This window comes from Gopherus flavomarginatus, chromosome 1 (genome assembly GCF_025201925.1).
Source record: "Gopherus flavomarginatus isolate rGopFla2 chromosome 1, rGopFla2.mat.asm, whole genome shotgun sequence".
Taxonomy (NCBI): domain Eukaryota; kingdom Metazoa; phylum Chordata; order Testudines; family Testudinidae; genus Gopherus; species Gopherus flavomarginatus.
In genome coordinates, this window is record NC_066617.1 from 153383495 (window position 1) to 153403653 (window position 20159).

A 20159-nucleotide genomic window follows, 5' to 3' on the forward strand; every position below is an offset into this window, starting at 1 on the left:
GCTCCTCCTCCCCTGGCCCCACTTTATTCATCTCCCAGAAAAGGAGAAGGGAACAGATTCACAGCAGATGTCCTTTGGCAGTGTATTTATAACAATCCTGGCGCTTTCCATTTGCCAAGCTCCACCTATTTGACAGACATTCATGAATTAAGTCTCATGAACCCTGGGGAGGTAGGTAAGTGTCATTAGCTCCATTTGACAGAGGGGGTAATTGACAAATAGAGAACAGTTATAAAGCAGGAGTGTCAAACATATTTGGAAGAAAGAAGATTTCTGGTCTGTGGTCCGGGCTATAATTCAGGACTATCCCCCTCCACAGCAGTGGGAGATTTGTACAGAGATCAAGGGGAGAACATGGCCTTTATGAACTAACTAAATATTCAGTGATTATTTATTATTTGTTCAATGCCTTACCGTCACATTCAGCACTGAGGAAGGAAACCCGCAGCCTGTTGGGCCACTGCTATCTCTGCCCCTCATGTCTCTTCCTTCCCATCCCCCTTTCTCTATTTCTCCCCACCTAACCTGTCCCTGTCTCTGTGAATCTCCTCTGAATTTCCTTGGACCCCACTGTGCCTATGTGGTTCCTTCATATTATGTTTGTTGTGTAAAGAGCAGAAGACCCAATGGGGACTGAGGAGTTCTCTCCTCTTAGTCCTCATTTCAGGCTGTCTGCAGACCCAAGCAGATGACACTGAATCAGTTACACTCGGGTCATGTTTAAAATGTCATTTCTGCAAGCAGAAGAGCAAGAAACTCACTTCTCCAAAAAATGAAAGCAGAGATTCTGGAGAACGTGAACATGTCCTGCAGGCCAAAGGAATACATCATGCAGGCCAGATGTCTGATACCCCTGTTACACAGGAAGCATGGTCTTGTAGTTAAGGTATTAGACTGGACTTGGGAGATCTGGAATCAATCCCTTGCTATGCCACAGACTCCCTGTGACACACTGGTCCAGTCACTTCACCTCTCTGTGCCTCAGTTTCCAATCTGTAAAATGGTATTAGTATTCTGTGGATTGCAGTCACGTGTAGGGAGCCCATTATGGATCAGGACCCCACTGTGCTGGGTGCTGTACTCACATGTAACAAGAAGGCCCTGCTCCAAAGAGCTTTAAAATCCTGCACCTGCCTTATCTAGTTAGCGGTAAGCTCTTTGGAGCACAGCTTTTTCTTACTGTGTGTTTCTACAGTGCCTACAGCAATGGGCCCAATCTTGGGTGGGGCTTCCGGACACCACTGAAATGCCAACAGTAATAAGGAGAGGGAAAGGATTTGGCAAAGATCATACACTAAGTCAGGGGAAGAGCTGAGAATAGAAACCAGGAGTCCTGATTCCCAGTGTCCTCTGCTCTAAACTGTTAGGTCCTATAGCCCTCTCAGAGACAGGAAGAGAATTCATGTGTGTTAATGCCAGTCCCCTCATATAACAACTTCACTAGAATCACTGTAGGGCAGTTCCAGACAGCCCAGACACACAATCCATGTCCCTGAATTGACAAAGCAGCAAGCGAGCTGATCACATCCAGGGCTGCTTGGAGGTCCCAGACTAGCTGACTGAGCCAGACCTAAATCCAGCAAGTGATGATTTGTGGCCAGCACGATCTCAACCCCAGAGGACAAGTTGGATGGAAGTAATGCTAGACCTGACAGGGATATCCTGGGGAACTACATGCTCCTGGATTCTGGGAAACCACCTCCTGCCCCAGAAAGGGAAGTGCTGGGACTGGGCCAAGTCCCTGAAATGTGGGAGGAGGCCTATTTATGGGGGAGGATTGTCTCTTCTTGCTTGGTAAAGCCTGTCAGCCCACAACCACCACACTGGTGTGATCCAGTGCAGCCAGGGCAGCGGGCTAGATCGTGATCCAGCGCAAGAGGGAGGGAGGGAGGGAGAACTCCCAGAGGCTTTTTTCCTGCACCAGACCATGGAGGTGTTTGTGGAGTGCAAAGGGAAACTCACCTCAGTTTTGGTTTTCTTGGGGGCATTGCTGTCCTCCCCTTCACTCTCTGAAATCTCCTCCATCCGGCCCTGCTTGTTACCTTTGGGGGTACAGGACTCCTCCACCCGTCCTTTCTGCAAGGGAGAGGAGGGAAGGGTCACACATGGAACTCCTTCCCGAAGCTCCCATAGTGGGTGAGAGACGCTGACATACAAGTGATTTGTACACAAAATGGACAGATTGACACAGGACCCTGGGGATTTAGGAGTCATGGTTCCTCTACCAGGTCACAACCTCGCAAAAACAAACACTGAAAAGGGCTGGTGGGGTATAACCTCTTGGTAAAAAGCCTGGGGGATAAGCAGAGGGCAGGGTGGAAGACCCAATCTCTGCCAGGTTCTTGGTGGACCTCATGATACCACTCAATATCACACTAATGTTTCCTACCTTATTGGTTTGCCGGGATTTCTCAGTTTTGCCATCACTGCTAGAAGTGCTGATGCCACCTGGGGAGGCTCGGCCCCGTGACCTGAGCTCCTCTCGGGGTCCCGGAGTCTCCTTCTTCCGTCCACTCCGCATTGACATCTAAGACGAGAGAAAACACACTGAGAGCGCCCTGCAGCTCCCCCTTCTATGCAACCCCCGCCCCAACTTCCAGCTCTGCTGAGGCCCTCAGTGCTAACCCACGTCATTCCACTGCTCCAGTCCTACGTGCACCACATAGCTTTGCTGATGCACCTCAGTCCTGACCCACAGCTCTCTTTCTTTTCCAGTCCTTGGTTCCCCACCACCTCCTCCCCTTTCACATACCGAGTCTTTGTTCTGTCGAGTCTTCATTCTTTTGGGTGTGGGACCCCCATTCTCCTTGGCCCAGTTGGATGAAAACATAAATTTGTTTCACTTTCCCCCCTCTTCCACTGTTCCCCGGGAGACTGAGATGATGGCCTCAGGGATTTGGGCAGGATCAGCTCCTCCAGAAGGCGCAGGCTCACTCCAGAGCTACTACAGGGTTCTTAGTGGACCCTGAAACACAGAGAGGGAGACAAAGACAGAAAAATGGAAAAAGAGAGTGAGTTGTGTGTATGAGACCACTTCACACCAAAATTTCAGCTCCTGATATAAATGTCAAAAAATTACTACTGTTGCCATATCTTTTATTTATAAACCTGGGGATCTTCACTAATAAGAGATAATAATTTTAATGCTTGCTCACTGGAAGTCCACAGAAAATTATTTAAGATTATTATCTCTTACTCCCATTGTAGTGGAGTGGTACCCATCTGATGGAAGAAATTGGTTCCCTCAGTATTTGGGGTGTTGAATTTTTACATTATCTCAAATTGTTTTTATATTTCATTTCCCTGGTTACTTTTTTATTTAAAGGAGCGATTAAAAAAAAAAAAGAAAGAAACTGCTTAAAAACATTAGCATTTAAGTTCACAATCATGATTCTTCTGACTCTATAAAAAGCTCTTTGCAGCAGGTCTCAGTGCAGTCCTGACCTTAATACTCTTGCCCAGTTATGTAACAGTCATAGCTCACCCAGAGAAATGGTCTCCAAGTGGCTTTTGCAGGGGGTTACGTTATGTAAACTCAGCCCCAACAATACACACATCCATGAATGCACCACATTTGCAACAAGCTTATTATACAGAGATGCTGACAAGTCCTGTTCACACTGTACATCTGAAGGGGTGCCCAATATACACAAGCATATGCACTTTAACTTGACTTTGCAAGCCACAGACAAAATCTGGCCCATTTAACTTTGATTTTTTTCCTCAGAACTCTGATCCCTGAAGTGTTTTCTGTGCCTCTTCTGAGCTCTCCCAGCTTGTCACTGTCTTTCTGGGACTGAGGGGTCAATGGCTGAGTGCATAATTCCAGGTGGGGTTTCCCCTGAGCCACAGAAAGACTATCCCATCTCTGCTCTGGGACATGCGCCCCCTCACAGACTCTATCCCTAGGGTGGATAGTTCCCAGAGAGAAAAGTAGATCTAGTGGATAAGACACTAAGGGCAAGGAGTCATCTGAGAGCTTTGGGAATGGGCTGGAGTTTAATGGGTTAGCACAGGGAGATTGGGAATCAGGATTCCTACAGTCAATTCCAGCTCTGGGCGGGGAGTGGGTCCTAGAGTGCTGTAGCAAGGGAAATCAGGATTCACTATTCTATTCCTTGCTCTAGCAAGGGAGTTTGAGTCTAGTGGGTTAAAGCAAAGGAACTGGGAGTGAGGATTCCTGGATCCCATTCGCAGCCCTGCCTTTGACTTGCTCTTTTACCTTGGGAAATTCTCTTTCCTGTATCTCAGTTTCCCCATCTATAAAATGGGGACAATGATACTGACCTACTTCTTGGAGGAGTGGGGAGAGTGTGAGATCTATTTAATTGATTCTTTCAGATTGCTTAGAGATCCCTCAGATGAAAGGCACTTGCGACTAACTTCATTCATATTTTATCTGCCCCTCATGCTGCACGTCATCTGGGGCCCATATAACAATAATTTCCATATGAATTAACTTATTCATAGATTCATAGACTCTAGGACTGGAAGGGATCTCGAGAGGTCATCGAGTCCAGTCCCCTGCCCTCATGGCAGGACCAAATACTGTCTAGACCCTGATAGACATTTATCTAACCTACTCTTAAATATCTCCAGAGATGGAGATTCCACAACCTCCCTAGGCAATTTTATTCCAGTGTTTAACTACCCTGACAGTTAGGAACTTTTTCCTAATGTCCAACCTAAATCTCCCTTGCTGCAGTTTAAGCCCATTGCTTCTTGTTCTATCCATTAGAGGCTAAGGTGAACAAGTTTTCTCCCTCCTCCTGATGACACCCTTTTAGATACCTGAAAACTGCTATCATGTCCCCTTTCAGTCTTCTCTTTTCCAAACTAAACAAACCCAATTCTTTCAGCCTTCCTTCGTAGGTCATGTTCTCTAGACCTTTAATCATTCTTGTTGCTCTTCTCTGGACCCTCTCCAGTTTCTCCACATCTTTCTTGAAATGCAGTGCCAAGAACTGGACACAATACTCCAGTTGAGGCCTAACCAGCGCAGAGTAGAGCAGAAGAATGACATCTCGTATCTTGCTCACAACACACCTGTTAATGCATCCCAGAATCATGTTTGCTTTTTTTGCAATAGCATCACATTGTTGACTTATATTTAGCTGGTGGTCTACTATAACCTTAGTTCCCTTTCTGCCATACTCCTTCCTAGACAGTCTCTTTCCATTCTGTATGTGTGAAACTGATTGTTCCTTCCTAAGTGGAACACTTTGCATTTGTCTTTATTAAACTTCATCCTGTTTACCTCAGACCATTTCTCCAATTTGTCTAGATCATTTTGAATTATGACCCTATTCTCCAAAGCAGTTGCAATCCCTCCCAGTTTGGTATCATCTGCAAACTTAATAAGCATACTTTCTGTGCCAATATCTAAGTCTTTGATGAAGATATTGAACGGAGCCAGTCCCAAAATAGACCCCTGTGGAACCCCACTTGTTATACCTTTCCAGCAGAGTTGGGAACCATTAATAACTACTCTCTGAGTAGTGTTATCCAGCCATTTCTCAAGTGAATTTCCTCATAATGCACATACTAAAAAGCAAGGAAATTCTAAGCTAAAGACAACATTCACATGCAGTTTCCAAGCATTAGCCCAGTGCCATCATAAGACATAAATGACACCAACATGCCAATAAACTCTCTAACACACACACTTTAAATTCAACAATATGATCATCCTCAGGTCACACATCAAACTATAATGCACAATTTTAACTCCAACCTTCCAACACTACGTTATTTAATAGCTTAATAATGACAACGAGTCTTATCTCCACATACCACACTCATGTCAGAGAAAGAATACAAAGCTGAATACACTTCAAATTTCTTTCTTATCAAAAATGTTTCCTAGAATAGCTACAAAATATAGATCAAATGTACAACACACAATTTCAAACAGACACAAATATTATGCACATTTTTAAGTGAGAGTAATTAGCCACTGGAACAGATTACTGAAAGCTGTCATAAAATCTCCATCACCTGGAATCACTACATCTTTCTAAAATATATAATGTAATTTAATAACAAATTATTGGGCTCAATACAGGAATTACTGTGTGAAATTCTATGGCCTGCTATATAAGGGGTCAGACTGGATGATCACAGTGGTGCTTTCTGACCTTTTTATGAAATAGAAACAAGGTCAGCCTTTCATATCTACATTCATAATGACAGGGAGAATGGCAGGGACCCCTACTCAAGATAGTTAAGTCCCAGGAAGACAAAAGGATCTCTCAAAACTGAGTGACTGGGCAACAAAATGGCAGATGAAATTCAGTTTTCATAAATGCAAAGTAATGTACATTAGAAAACATAATTCCAATTATACATACAAAATGATGGGATCTAAATTAGTTGTTACCACTCAAGAAAGAGATCTTGGAGTTATTGTGGATCGCTCTTTGAAAACATCCGCTCAGTGTGCAGCAGCAGTCAAAAAAGATAACAGAAAAAATAGTTACCTTCTTGTAACTATTTATCTTTGAGATGCGTTGCTCATATCCATTCCAATTAGGTATGTGCGTGCCGCGTGCACAGTCATCAGAAAGATTTTTCCCTAGCAGCACCCGCGGGTTGGCTGTGGAGCCCCCTGGAGTCGCGCCTGCATGGCATTCAATATATGACCCTCCCAACCTGGCGCCTCCTCAGGTCCTTTTTGCCGGTTACTCCGACAGAGGAGAAGGCAGATGGGTTTGGAATGGATATGAGCAACACATTTCAAAGAACAATAGTTACAAGAAGCTAACCATTTTTTCTTCTTTGAGTGATTGCTCATATCGATTCCAATTCCAAGCCTAGTTATGGAATCACTGATTGGAGCACCGTTCTGCCAAAAGTCGCATCATCTCTGGCAAGCTGGACAATGGCGTAATGAGAGGTGAATGTATGTACTAAGGGCCAAGTTGCTGCTCTGCAGATTTCTTGTACTGGGACCTGGGCCAGGAATGCTGCTGAGGAGACCTGAGCCCCCATGGAGTGTGTCGTAAGAGCCGGGGCTGGTATTCTGGCCAGCTTGTAGCATGTGTGGATCCATGACGTGATCCAGGAAGATATTCTTTGAGCTGAGACTGGGAGCCCTTTCATCTGGTCTGCCACCACTATGAACAACTGGCTCAACTTCCTGAATGACTTAATGAGCTTGATGTAAAAAGTTAGTGCACGCTGAACATCCAGGGAGTGCAGCCTTTGCTTACAGCTACTGGCATGATGCTTAGGATAAAAACCAGGCAGGAAAATGTCCTGATTAGTGTGGATGTGTGACAGAACCTTAGGAAGAAAGGCTGGGTGAGGTCTGAGTTGCACCTTATCCCTGTGGAAAACCATATGAGGTGGGTCTGAGGTAAGGGCCTTTAACTCTGACACTCTCCTTGCTGAAGTAACGGCAATGAGAAAAGCTACCTTCCACGACAGATAGAGAAGGGAGCAAGTCGCCAGCGGTTCAAATGGGGGCCCCACTAGCCTGGAGAGGACCAAGCAAGGTCCCATGCAGGGACAGGCTGTCTGATCTGAGAATGCAGCCGTTCCAGACCCTTGAGGAACCAACCAACCATAGGGTTGGTGAAGACGGAGAGTCCAGATGCTCCCAGGTGGAAGGCCGAGATAGCAATGAGGTGTACCTTTATGGAGGACACTTCCAGGCCTTGCTGTTTCAGGCACAGAAGGTACTCTAAGATGAGAGGTACAGGTGCCTAGAGAGGGGGTGTATGACGCTGGTCATACCAACAAGTACATCTTTTCCACTTTGCCAGATATGTGACTCTAGTGGAGGGCTTTCTGCTGCTGAGTAGGACCTCCCTTAGAAGCTCCATGGGGTTCAGCCATGAAGCTTCCAAGTCGTGAGGTGGAAGGACTGCAGGTCGGGGTGATGAAGGCGACTGTGGTCTTGAGTGATCAGGTCAGGGAGGAGAGGCAATGTGACCGGTCTGTCCACTGACAGTTCCAGGAGTATGGTGTACCAGCGATGTCGAGGTCACGCTGGTGCTACCAGAATTATCTCTGCCTTGTTCTTGTGGACCTGGAGTAGGACCTTGTGCACAAGAGGGAATGGGGGAAAGCCGTAGAGCAGGCGGCCTCCCAAGAGTAACAGGAATGCATCCATGATTGAGCCTGGGCTGTGTTTCTGGAAGGAGCAGAACATTGGGAACTTTCTGTTGCACCGGGGGGCGAACAGATCAACCCTGGGAAACCACTTGTGATTGCGGAAGGACATTCTGAGGTGGTCCGCCAGTGTGTTCTCAACTCCTGGTAGATAGGATTCTTCCTGGTGAATGGAGTGGCTATGCAGAACTCCCACAGCCAGAGAGCTTCCCGACATAGGGGAGAGGACTGGGCTCCATCCTGCTTGTTGATGTAAAACATGGCAGTGGCGTTGTCCGTCAGAACTGCTACACACTGACCTTGTAATGTCTGGCATGCTAGTCGCACTGCCCTCAGCTCCTTGGTGTTGATATGGAGGGAGAGCTCATCCTGTGACCAAAGGTCCTGTATTTGGAGGTCTCCCAAGTGCGCTCCCCATCCCAGAGCTGATGCGTCCATTACTAGGGACAAGGAGGGCTGAGGGCTGTTGAAGGCAGTACCAGATTTACCATAGTACCAATGGCTCCATAGCGCCAGACCCAAGCTCAGAAGGGTCCCATAACACTTACTTCCTCTCCTCTAGCAGCACTGCAGAAGCGGAAGCCCTGAGAGCAAGGAGCCTCGGAGCAGCAGGGATCCAACATGGGAGCTGAGAACCCAAGGGGCCCTGGGAGCTGTAGTTCCTTAGCCAGCTCCGAGCCTACAGAGCCAGCTCTGGAGCAGGGAAGGAACTACATTTCCCAGCATTCTCTTGGCAGCTATCAACAGGAAAGGACGTGCGAACGAGTGAGGAAGCTAAGACCCCATGCACTGCAGCTTGCTGAGAATGGAGAGCTGGCTCTTAGAAGGAGGTGGCACAGTAAATGGAGAACAAGTGTGCCCAAGGAGTAGAAGGCTTTGGCCCAGACAGCACCCTCAGAAGACTTCCCCAGACTGGATTAGGGATGCTGGTGTGACCTCACCTGGCAGCCCCCAAAGAAGGAATTGGGTGGACTAAATAGACAGTGCCCCTCTCTATCTGAATGAGGGAGGTACATGGATCCCACCAGAAGTTAAAATGATAAGTAAGGGAGGGAAGGCTCTAACAGAGGACCTGGACAGCTTTAGATACAGTACCAGGCACATGGGAGGATTTCCACGTCTGAACTATGGAAGCAGAAATTGGCTTTTCTTTCCAGATTTATCTAATATTCAGAAAAGGAATTTAGCACCTGCCTTCCAGATCTGAACACTCTCAAAATCCAACTCTGTCTACGTATCTATTCAGGGGACCCCATCATAGGACCTAATCACATCAGCCACACTATCAGAGGCTCGTTCACCTGCACATCTACCAATGTGATATATGCCATCATGTGCCAGCAATGCCCCTCTGCCATGTACATTGGCCAAACCGGACAGTCTCTACGTAAAAGAATACATGGACACAAATTGGACGTCAAGAATTATAACATTCAAAAGCCAGTTGCAGAACACTTCAGTCTCCCTGGTCACTCGATTACAGACCTAAAAGTCGCAATATTACAACAAAAAAACTTCAAAACCAGACTCCAGCGAGAGACTGCTGAATTGGAATTAATTTGCAGAATGGACACCATTAAATTAGGCTTAAATAAAGACTGGGAGTGGATGGGCCATTACACAAAGTAAAACTATTCCCCCATGTTTATTTCCCCCCCATCCCTTTACTGTTCCTCACAACTTCTTGTCAACTGCTGCAAATGGACCATTTTGATTACTACTACAAAAAGTCTCTCTCTCTCCTGCTGGTAATACCTCACCTTAACTGATCACTCTCGTTAGCGTGTGTATGGTAACACCCATTGTTTCATGTTTTCTGTGTATATATATCTATCTTCCTACTGTATTTTCCACTGCATGCATCCGATGAAGTGGGCTGTAGCCCACGAAAGCTTATGCTCAAATAAATTTGTTAATCTCCAAGGTGCCACAAGTACTCCTGTTTTTTTGCAGATACAGACTAACACGGCTGCTACTCTGAAACCTGTCAAAATTCAGACATGTTCAAGCTCAATTTAGGCTGCTGTTACATAGAGTTATAGACTCACAGAATTGTAGAATATTAGGGTTGGAAGAGACCTCAGGAGATCATCTAGTCCAATCCCCTGCACAAAGCAGGACCAACACCAACTAAATCATAATTTCTCCCAAATCAAATATACTGATCCACTGTAACTTGCTGTAGAAAAAGTAGGACAAAATTGAGCAACAAATGCTGGCATTTCCCCAGCGCTAACTAGGACTGGAACTGCTATTTTCAGCAGCCATTACCATTTTTTTTAAGTTTTGTTTTCTTAAAAGGAAGACAGTGATATTGCATTGGCAAATTCCCCATAGAAACAAAGAGTGGCACAAAAGAATCACAAAGGTGCCTCAACTTTTCCTCATTTATGTAGGACAGTCTTATAACATGGATCCAGATATCCTCCAATCACACAAGCTGAACATTGTTCCACGTTATAGCAGTTCTGTAACCATGTGGGAACCAGTCCTATCTGTGTTCTGTGCACATCCAAAATTCCTACTGAATTCAGAAGTGCCTTGCTTTTGTGACCATACTGCCTGATATTTTCAGCTTTTGTAAGTGAAGCAGGTTTACATTTAGTAATTGGGTGGGAAGCTCTCAGAAAAAGTTAGGTGCTGTAGGAGGTGTTGCTTATTCACTAGGTAATGTGAGACCTTCCTGTTACAATAGTAAACCAGTGCAGCATAGAATGCACTTTGCTCCTAGAGTTTAGAATGGGGTCCTTTGCTTCTATGAACAGCCCATTAAAGATAACGAAAAGACTTCCACTCACTTCAACAGGCTTTGGACAGAACTGGTTATACACGAGGCAACTCCACTTTCTTTATAGGGTCCTGGTCCCATAGGAGAGGGGGGCCATGTGAGCTTATTGCAGAGCTGCTGCTCAGGGATGGGAACCTCCTGGCACCCCAGCCTCCAAAATCATTCAGGCTGCACTTTCTGCACAACTATGTGATAGCTGAGGGGTGCGTGGGAATTGGTGGCCTCTGCTGCAGGTGATGGGCATCTCAGGTACTTAAAGCCATGACCTAGAGGAGGGAAGCGCTTAATTGCAGAGTCTGCAGCTGCCTAGGGCCAGCGCTGAGGATTTAGAGTCCCTAGCGCTGCTGTTGCAAGGTTCAAGCATGCTCAGCCCTGGCATTGCCACCCCTCCTGCGGCTAGCAGCTGCAGCTGTCTAAGGCTGGCCTCTGGCAATTGGCCCCATGTCTACAGCCAGAGAAGCTGCAAGTGGCTCTGTGACTACTGAGGCCATTAAGCTAGAGCTGATAAAGAAACTGGAATTAACCTCAAGGAACAGAGGTCACCAGTAGGAAAGGAATGTCAAGGGAAGCAGGGAAAGAGGAAGCAGGTCAGGCTTGCAGCGGGAGAATAGCCCCAGCTTGTTGGGGAGCATGCCCAAAGTAGAAAAGAAACAAGCATGGGGAGAGGTGGTAGTGATCAGGTAGTAGATCAACATGTAGATGCGAGCAGAGGGAGAAAGCCCTTGGGAAACTGAAGACATCAGCCTAAGTCCTCACTTTGGGGAAACGGTGTTTGCAGGTGGCTTGCTCACATGGCAGGATGGGGGCTGAAGGAGGGATTCGTCAGAACTGATCAGGAATCTGCTGGCTGTGGAACTCTGAGCTCAGACTAGGACCACATGCAGTGACTGGTGACAAGGGGGGTACTGGAGACATGGCTAGAGAAGGTCTGAATGAGGAAGGAGATAAAACTGTGGGGAGTTTCCTTGATCACTATGAAAGTTCTACTCACTGTGGACACTGGTAAACCCACATGGGGGTACAGTTCAATAAGAAAAACGGGGGGCTGAGGGAGCTGTGTAGGGCAATGCATATAGTCACGGAGATGTGTGTGATCAAAATAAAAAATGTCTCTGAGATTCAGTACCGGGTATACTATGGCACCACTACACCAGGCCCACACTCGCAGTCCACAATGACTATATAGGGGCCCACAAAGATGTCTGGCGCCTGGGTCCACAAAAGGTTAATCCAGCCCTGGGGGACTCCTTTGCACACTGTCCCAGGTTCGAGCCACCACTGAAGGGACTCAAGCACCTGCCCTGGCACCGTGACCACTGAATTCAGTCTGTCATGTCCCGGGTGACAGGCCAAAGTGAGCCATGCCTGTAGAGGCCTGAGCTTCAGTCTGGCATGCCAGATCATGTAAGTGCAAGCTGCCATGTGGCTGAGGAGACTCAGGGATTCCCTTACTGTAGTGGTCGGGTACTGCCTGAGCCCTTGAATGATGTCCATCATGACTTGGAATTAGGACTCTGGCAAAAGTGCCCTTGCCTGAACTGATTCCAACACCGCCCCAATGAATTCTATTCTTTGGGTCGTTGCCAAGGTTGACTTGCTCAAGCTGAGGAGGAGCTCCAGTCTCTCGAATGTGGATCTGACCAATCAGATTTCAGACACCATCTGCTCCCCGGTGTGGCCCCTGAGCAGCCAGTCGTTGAGGTAGGGGTATACCCGCACCTGCCTCCAATAGAGGAAAGAAAATAACATATTGACTCTATATAAATCCATGGCATGCCCACATCTTGAATAGTGCATGCAGATGTGGTCGCCTCATCTCAAAAAGATATATTGGAACTGGAATATGTTCAGAAAAGGGCAACAAAAATGATTAGGGGTATAGAACGGCGTCCGTACGAGCAGCAATTAATAAGACAGACTTTTCAGCTTGGAAGAGAGACAACTAAGGGGGGGGATATGATTGAAGTCTATAAAATCATGACTGGTGTGGAGAAAGTAAATAAGGAAGTGTTATTTAGTCCTCATAAGACCTAGAAACTAGGGCGTCACCAAATGAAATTAATAGGCAGCAGGTTTAAAACAGACAAAAGGAAGTATTTTTTCACACAATGCACAGTCAGTCTGTGGAACGCTTTGCCAGAGGATGTTGTGAAGGCCAAGACTATAACAGGGTTCAAAAAAGAACTAGATAAGTTCATGGAAGATAGGTCCATCAATGGCTTTTAGGCAGGATAGGTAGCCTCTGTTTGCCAGAAGCTGGGAATGGGTGACAAGGGATAGATCACCAGATGATTTTCTGTTCATTCCCTCTGGAGCACCGGGCATTGGCCACTGTCAGAAGACAGGATACTGGGCTAGATGGATCTCTGTTCTGACTCAGTATGGCCATTCTTATGTTCATACGGGTACCTTACACTTCCCATTATCAAGAATTCTTGGTGACTGTCTATCCTCCCCTACATGGTTTTGCAGCAGGACCTGGGAGCTGACTTTTGCTGGCCTCATGAAAATCTTTCCAAATTTGGTTGAGTTGTAAGACACTGAAAATTGCCATTGTATGTCTGTATTTCACACCGCACAGCTGGTTTCTGGCTCGCTGACAAAACCATTCAAGAGTCCATTTACACCAGCCCAGTGTCTCACTTCAGCAGTCCACACACAGTGACCCTCCAGGCAGGATGAAGACAAAATAAATCCTGCTCCTTTCCCAAATCTACATAGCCTGTTGCTTAGGGGCAGATCCATTCCACTGGGAACCAGGAGACCATGAGTTATAGTCTCACTTCTGCTAATATTAATAATTGTGTACCCTTTACTCTTATCACTGAGCAAGGCCCCACAGGTTACACAAGCTGGGGATAGACTTGGTCCCCTAATACAGCAGACTCAAGTCTCACTTACTTAGCTACATCTGCCCTGTGCTGCCAGCATGCCTCTTTTTCTTGAGGGCAGGCCCATGCCATGCCACACAGCTGTGCCCAGTGCCCGACAGGCCTGCTATGCCCTCCCCATACACATGCAGAACCTTCCCACCACAAATGCATGGTGCCCTGCACACCATCACCCCGGCCTAGCGCCTCTCTGCTCACAGCCCCACCACAACTGCCCAGCACTCCGCACACAACCCCCTACTCTTTAGTTCCCCAACACACACAGATTTCCCCTTCCCCCATTACCCAGTGCCCTTCCCCATAGCCCCACCACAACTATACAATGCCCCACACATACCCTCCACTGACTAGTGCCCCAACACACACAGATCTCCCCCACTGCCCAGAGCCCCCCCAGACCCCTCACTGCCCAGCATCCCCACCACAGACTTCCCAGACACTCACTCCCCCATGCCCTGTCCCCGCCCCTGGCCGAACTCACCAGCCCTGCTAGGAGGTGAGGTGGTTAGCTTTTTGCCGCCCCAAGCACAGCACTCAGGCAGCCTTCGGCCTGCAGGAGGTCCACCGGTCCCGCGGCTTCGGAGTACCCGCTGCCAAATTGCCGCCATATCTGCAAGACCGCCGGACCTCCCGCAGGCGCACTGCGGAAGGCTGCCTGACTGCCGCCCTCGCAGGGACTGGCAGGGTGCCCCCCCCGGCTTGCCGCCCCAGGCACGCGCTTGGAGTGCTGGTACCTGGAGCCGCTGCTGGCCCTGTGGCTTGCAGCCAAGGCTGCAGCAGAGACAGTACATCCCCCAAAACACACACAGCTTCCTAGGACTGTGTGCCCTCCTCCTTCATGTGTCCTGATATTTTACTCTTGCAATCTGGTCATCCTATCCCCAGCACTGGAGCCGGGCAGGACCTGAGGCATACACCCGAGACCCACTCCACACAACCAGGACATCTGTTGGTTTCCCAGCTGGGTATACCACTTGCTTCTCATTCAGCTCCAACTCAACCAGCCACCTAAAGCTGAGGGGAGAGTAGTGGGCATTTTTGTTATATTTTCTTAGTATGTGAGCATTTAGGGCCTGATCCAATTTCCACGGAAGTTAATGAGAGTCTCACTTATTGCTATGTGATTGGTTAGTTATTCAGTTAGTATCCCCAATTCCCTATCTTTCCCCTTTCTTTTATTTTACCCTCTGACATTCTGTACCTTGGGGGAACACTCTACACCCACATGTTCATCCTTTTAATATGACTGTGTGGCATCCAATGCAAAGTTTGTCATGTCAGGTGTCTTCGGAAGGCTCATGATGCACTGAGCACTGTTGTTATAGTAAAGTTATAGGTTGCAATTTCATGTATATATTTATGAGGCTGAAAATGTGTCCTCATGGCTTAAAACAAGCCCAGGAAAACTCTCCAAGAGCAGAGGGGCAGTTCACACGTCATCAGGGCATGTAGGGGACAAACCCAGCCCAGCCTCACAGGAACAGAGACACTGGCCTAGGCAGCAACAAAGGATCTGTTGGACACTCGAGTGAGTCATCCGCCTTCCCTTGGTCAGTCAGGAACTATGATGAGTTAATGCTCACCTGACCCTGAAGGAGTGGGAGGGGCAAAGCCAAGAGGAAAGAAAGAACATGATAAAAGGGAGAGATATTTGCCAGGCTCTCCCTCTCACTTCTGCCTCCATCTACAGCAGTGGTGGGCAAACTACGGCCCAGGGGCCACATCTGGCCCTCAAGCTCCTGCTAGGGATCTGGGTCCAGGTCTTGTCCCGCTCTGGTGCTCCAGCTGAGGAACGAGGTTGGGGGCTTGTCCTGCTCCGCACGGCTCCTGAAAGCAGTGGCATGTCCCCCCTCCAGCTCCTACATGTAGGGGCAGCTAGGGGGCTCCACACACTGTCTCTATCCCAAGTGCCGCCCCCGTAGCTCCTACTGGCAGTGGTTTCCGGCCAATGGGAGCTGCGGGGGTGGCACCTGCAGACAGGGTAGTGTGCAGAGCTGCCTGGCCATGCCTCTGCGTAGGAGCCTGAGGGGGGACAGGCCACTGCTTCTGGGAGCTGCTTGAGGTAAGTGCCGTCTGGAGTCTGCGCCCAACCCCCTCCTGTGCCCAAACCCCCTGCCCCAGCCCTGATGCCCCTCCTGCCCTCCGAACCCCTTGGTACCAGCCTGGAGCACCCTCCTGCACCCCTAACCCTCCTCCTCAGCCCCACCCAAGCTGGCACCCCTAGCCAGAGCCCTCACTCCCTCCCACTCACCAACTCTCCATTTCATAAGCATTCATGGCCCAGCCTACAATTTCCATACCCAGATGTGGCCCTCGGTCCAAAAAGTTTGCTCACCCCTGATCTACAGACATCACCACCAAACAACTGAAATGCTGACCAAAGTGGAGAGCCTGGCTGAAGGGCAACCAGCCAGCCTGTGGTGAGAAGCATCTATGTTTGTAAGGGGCACTGAAAGTGTTAAGATCAGCTTAGAATGTGTTTTGCTTTTATCTCATCTGACCAAATCCGACTTCTTGCGCTTTGACTTATAGTCACTTAAAATCTATCTTTGTAGTTAATAAATTTGTTTGTTTATTCTACCTGAAGCAGTGCATTTGGTTTGACGTGTGTCACAGACTTCTCTTGGGATAACAAGACTGGTGCACATCAATTTCTTTGTTAAACTGACAAACTCACGTAAGCTTGCAGCCTCCAGCAGGCATAACTGGACACTACAAGATGGAAGTTCCTAAGGTTGTGTCTGGGACTGGAGATATTGGCTAGTGTCATTCAGTTGCACAATCCAAGGAGCAGCTTACATGCCAGAGGCTGTGCATGAACAGCACAGGAGTGGGGGTTCTCACAGCAGAGCAGGGTAAGGCTGGCTCCTAGATTCAAGGATTGGAGTGACCTAGCAGATCACTGGTCCAGATAACACCAGGGGAATGTCACATACCCCTATCTTTCTAAGGAATACAATGTTTGCCTTATAATCTGTCCTTGATTCTTTGTAACTATAAATCTGTAATGTCCTAGAAGTCTCGGGGACTGTCTATTAAGTTATGCACCTAGATGGAGGTAGCAGGTGCAAAGAACCCAGAGCCAACTAGTCCTTAGGTGGGTCACATAGCCCCAGAAGAGGGAGGAACAAGAGACTCTCTGGACCAGCCTATAAGGGCTGGTCCATTGAGGAAAACAGCCTTTTCTTCTGAAGAGGTAGCGAAGTTAGTCTTTTAACTCAAGTGGTAGAGGTCTCTGCTGCAGTATTGAAGGTTCAGCATTCAAACCCTGCTGCCAAGGCAGGCAGGGGCTGTAACAGGTGCATGCAACAGAAACAGGTTTTGCCTTTTTTCGTTATTAAAAATATGAGAAACCACTAGCAGAAAAAAACTATGCTAACAAAGCTACGAGTTGCAAAGATCAAGTGCTCAAAAGTTGGGAAACTATGGGTTGAGTTAAAACCTCCGTTGAATTGATGCGTGAATGAGTCCCCCATTTAAGAGAGTTATAAGAGACAGGGGGCCACACATAAAACAAAGTCTAATAAGGCCATCCAGAAACTAGCACCCGGTGGCTAGAGGGTTTAACCAGGTATTATGAGTGAGGGTGCAGAGGGGGAGAACATACATTAAACTGGAAAAGACTGAGGCCTTGTCTACAGTAAGAATTTACTTCAGTATGGTGGAGTACCTACATTGACAGGAAAACCTCCCTCATCAGCATAGGTGGTGTCCACATTGAAGCACTACAGCAGCACAGCATTTCAAGTGTATACATACCCTGAGAGGCACAGAGCCTGAAAGACCAGCTGAAACATGGTGGCTGACTCTGGAAGAAACCTGGGAGGAGGTTTGTGGTCAGGGGTGCAAACTAACAAGAATGTTCTTGGCGCTGTGAGCAAAAGAAGCCATTTCCTGCTCCTTGAATCCTTCTGCACTGAAAGACACATGACTTTCTACATTCTTGGTAAATAAGCAAAACTACAACAAAGAAATACCCGACTATCACCTACTTCTACTCCCAACACTCATCGGGCCCCAAACTTTGACTAGTCACTTGGGTTGAAAAGCGGCAACAATATGGTCTTTAAATTATACAATCACATTTCCCCCCTCCACAGAACCCCTCCCTGATCTGGGAATCAATCAGGACTGTATAGGGAATGATGTGTAGGATTCTTGTCTCACTTGTTACAGAAGTTGCAAGCTGTGGGAACTGCAGGAAGAGAAAGGATGGTCTTTTGGTGAAGGCAGGTGAATGCCACCCAGATGTAGTACCTGGGGCATCTGACTAATTTGCAGAAGTGCTGAGTGCTCATACTGCAACTGAAGTCAATGAGAGCTGTGCATGCTCAGCACTTTGAGTAGGAGTACAGCGTGGTCTGAAGGTATGAGCACAGGGCTGGGAATCAGGCAATAAGCAATTCACAGAATATCAGGGTTGGAAGGGACCTCAGGAGGTCATCTAGTCCAACCCCCTGCTCAAAGCAGGACCAATCCCCAGACAGATTTTTTCTCCAGATCCCTAAATTCTAATCCTGTGTCTGGCTCTGAGCAAGTCACTTTGCTTTTCTCTCTGCAAGTCACAAAATGGGGATAACAATATCAAATGGTGTTAATAGTGTTAATATCTATACAGTGCTTTGAACGTACAAAGTGCTATGTAAGAGCAAACTTAATTCTGGCATTTCCTAACTTATGAGAGCTTGACTTTGCAACCTTATTATTAAGACAGGATGGGAGGTGTGTGCACACGCACCCAAACACACGCAATGTTATATACCAAACTAATGGGTCAGAGCTCAGGTTGTGTGTTGCAGAGTGATTGTCAGTTCTTTGATATATGCATCAAGGAGAATTTTTGCCCTTGAAAATAACACATCAAATGTATATATACATTTGATGTGTTATGTGCTTATATTTACCATTAGAAAATGGCAGGGGGAAAAGCAGAAGGTATAGCTGGGAAGCCGGGGGGAGAGGAGGACAACAGTGGGGGAAGCATAATGGGCTTGTGGAAGCACTGGTTGGGGGGGCAGTTTCATAGGATATCAGGGTTGGAAGGGACCTCAGGAGGTCATCTAGTCCAACTCCCCTGCTCAAAACAAGACCAATCCCCAGACAGATTTTTGCCCCAGATCCCTAAATGGCCCCCTCAAGCATTGAACTCACAGCCCTGGGTTTAGCAGGCCAAAGCTCAAGCCAGTCGGCAAGGGGCTTTCCCAAGTACTGCAGAATGGCCAGGTTAGTAGCTCTTCTCCTGCAGATCTTCAAAGCACAGAAACGCTCTCCTCCCTCTTATAGACTTCTCAAGGTCCAGGAGACAAGCTCAGAGCATAAGTATTTTTTTTTGCAGCTCAGCTACTGAAGTGCTGAATTGCCCAACTAGCTGAGCTATGGATGAAGAATGTGTTTGCTGTTGGCTTTTCACAGATCACTTAACCTGCAGTAATACACTATCAGCCACTGTCAACAGAAAATCACTGATACAAAAAAAAATCAATAATCAAATACAATATTAATTATAAGATACAAGTTGACAAAGAAATATTACAGGATCACCACTGCAGCATAAACAGAAACAGTTACAACTATTCATAAATCCAAAAGTAATATGTTGTTAAACTTTGTAGTTTATGTAGGCCAACTACAATGCACACACCAGGGGCTCTTTGCATGCCTCCATTCTGCACTCCCAGCTCCATGTGTGCCTCCCTCCTGCACCCCTCGATTTCAAGGACTCCCTGCAGCTCCCCATCCAGCCAACGGCTCTGCAAGTCTTCACCTGTTCCTCTCAGGGTCCTGCACACTCCCCCTGATGCCAGTGGCTCTGCATACACCCCCTTTTCACTTCCCCAATGCTCTCTATTTCCTCCCCATGGCAAGGGCTCTCTGTGTCCTCCATTTCTCCATACTAGATACCACCAATCTTTCTCCACACCAAGGGTACTGCGGACACCCCACATCTTCCTTTCCCTATATCAAGTACTCCTGTGGGCATTCTGTGACAAAAAGTTCTGCGCCAAAACATTAAGTTTTATTTGTTAATAAATAAATGCAGAGACTCCAGCATGGCAGTGTGGAGCACAGGTCACTAGTTGCATAAAAGTGGGAGATCACCCTGCAGCCTTCCCACCATTCACCAGGGAGACACGGACTCAGTGGTGAGGCTGCACCCACCCTGCCGTATCACAAGGCCTGGGCCTGCCCCAGAAAAATCTTGGGGCCCTGGCCCTCTGTACCAGGTGTATCAAGTATGGGGCAGGCAGGCTCAAGCAATGAGGATCCAAGTGTGGAGGGGCTCATGGGGGTGGGGAGGAAGATCCAGGGTGGAGTGAGAGGATTCTGTGTGGGAAATCTGGTACGGGCAACTCAGTGTGTGTTGG

At 47.6% G+C, this 20159-nt stretch overlaps 1 protein-coding gene across 3 annotated transcripts in view; it reads right to left on the reverse strand.

The window, feature by feature from the left end:
- ATN1 (atrophin 1) overlaps positions 1-20159 on the reverse strand; it is a 60351-nt gene that overhangs the window by 11319 nt on the left and 28873 nt on the right. For all 3 annotated transcript variants that reach the window (XM_050967144.1, XM_050967154.1, XM_050967134.1), the window contains 3 exons: positions 2753-2965; positions 2390-2527; positions 1963-2076 (listed from right to left, as the gene is read on the reverse strand). In XM_050967144.1, coding sequence (XP_050823101.1) covers positions 1963-2076; positions 2390-2527; positions 2753-2830 — 330 coding nt within the window. In that variant the 5' untranslated portion in view covers positions 2831-2965. The remainder of the gene's footprint in view (positions 1-1962; positions 2077-2389; positions 2528-2752; positions 2966-20159) is intronic.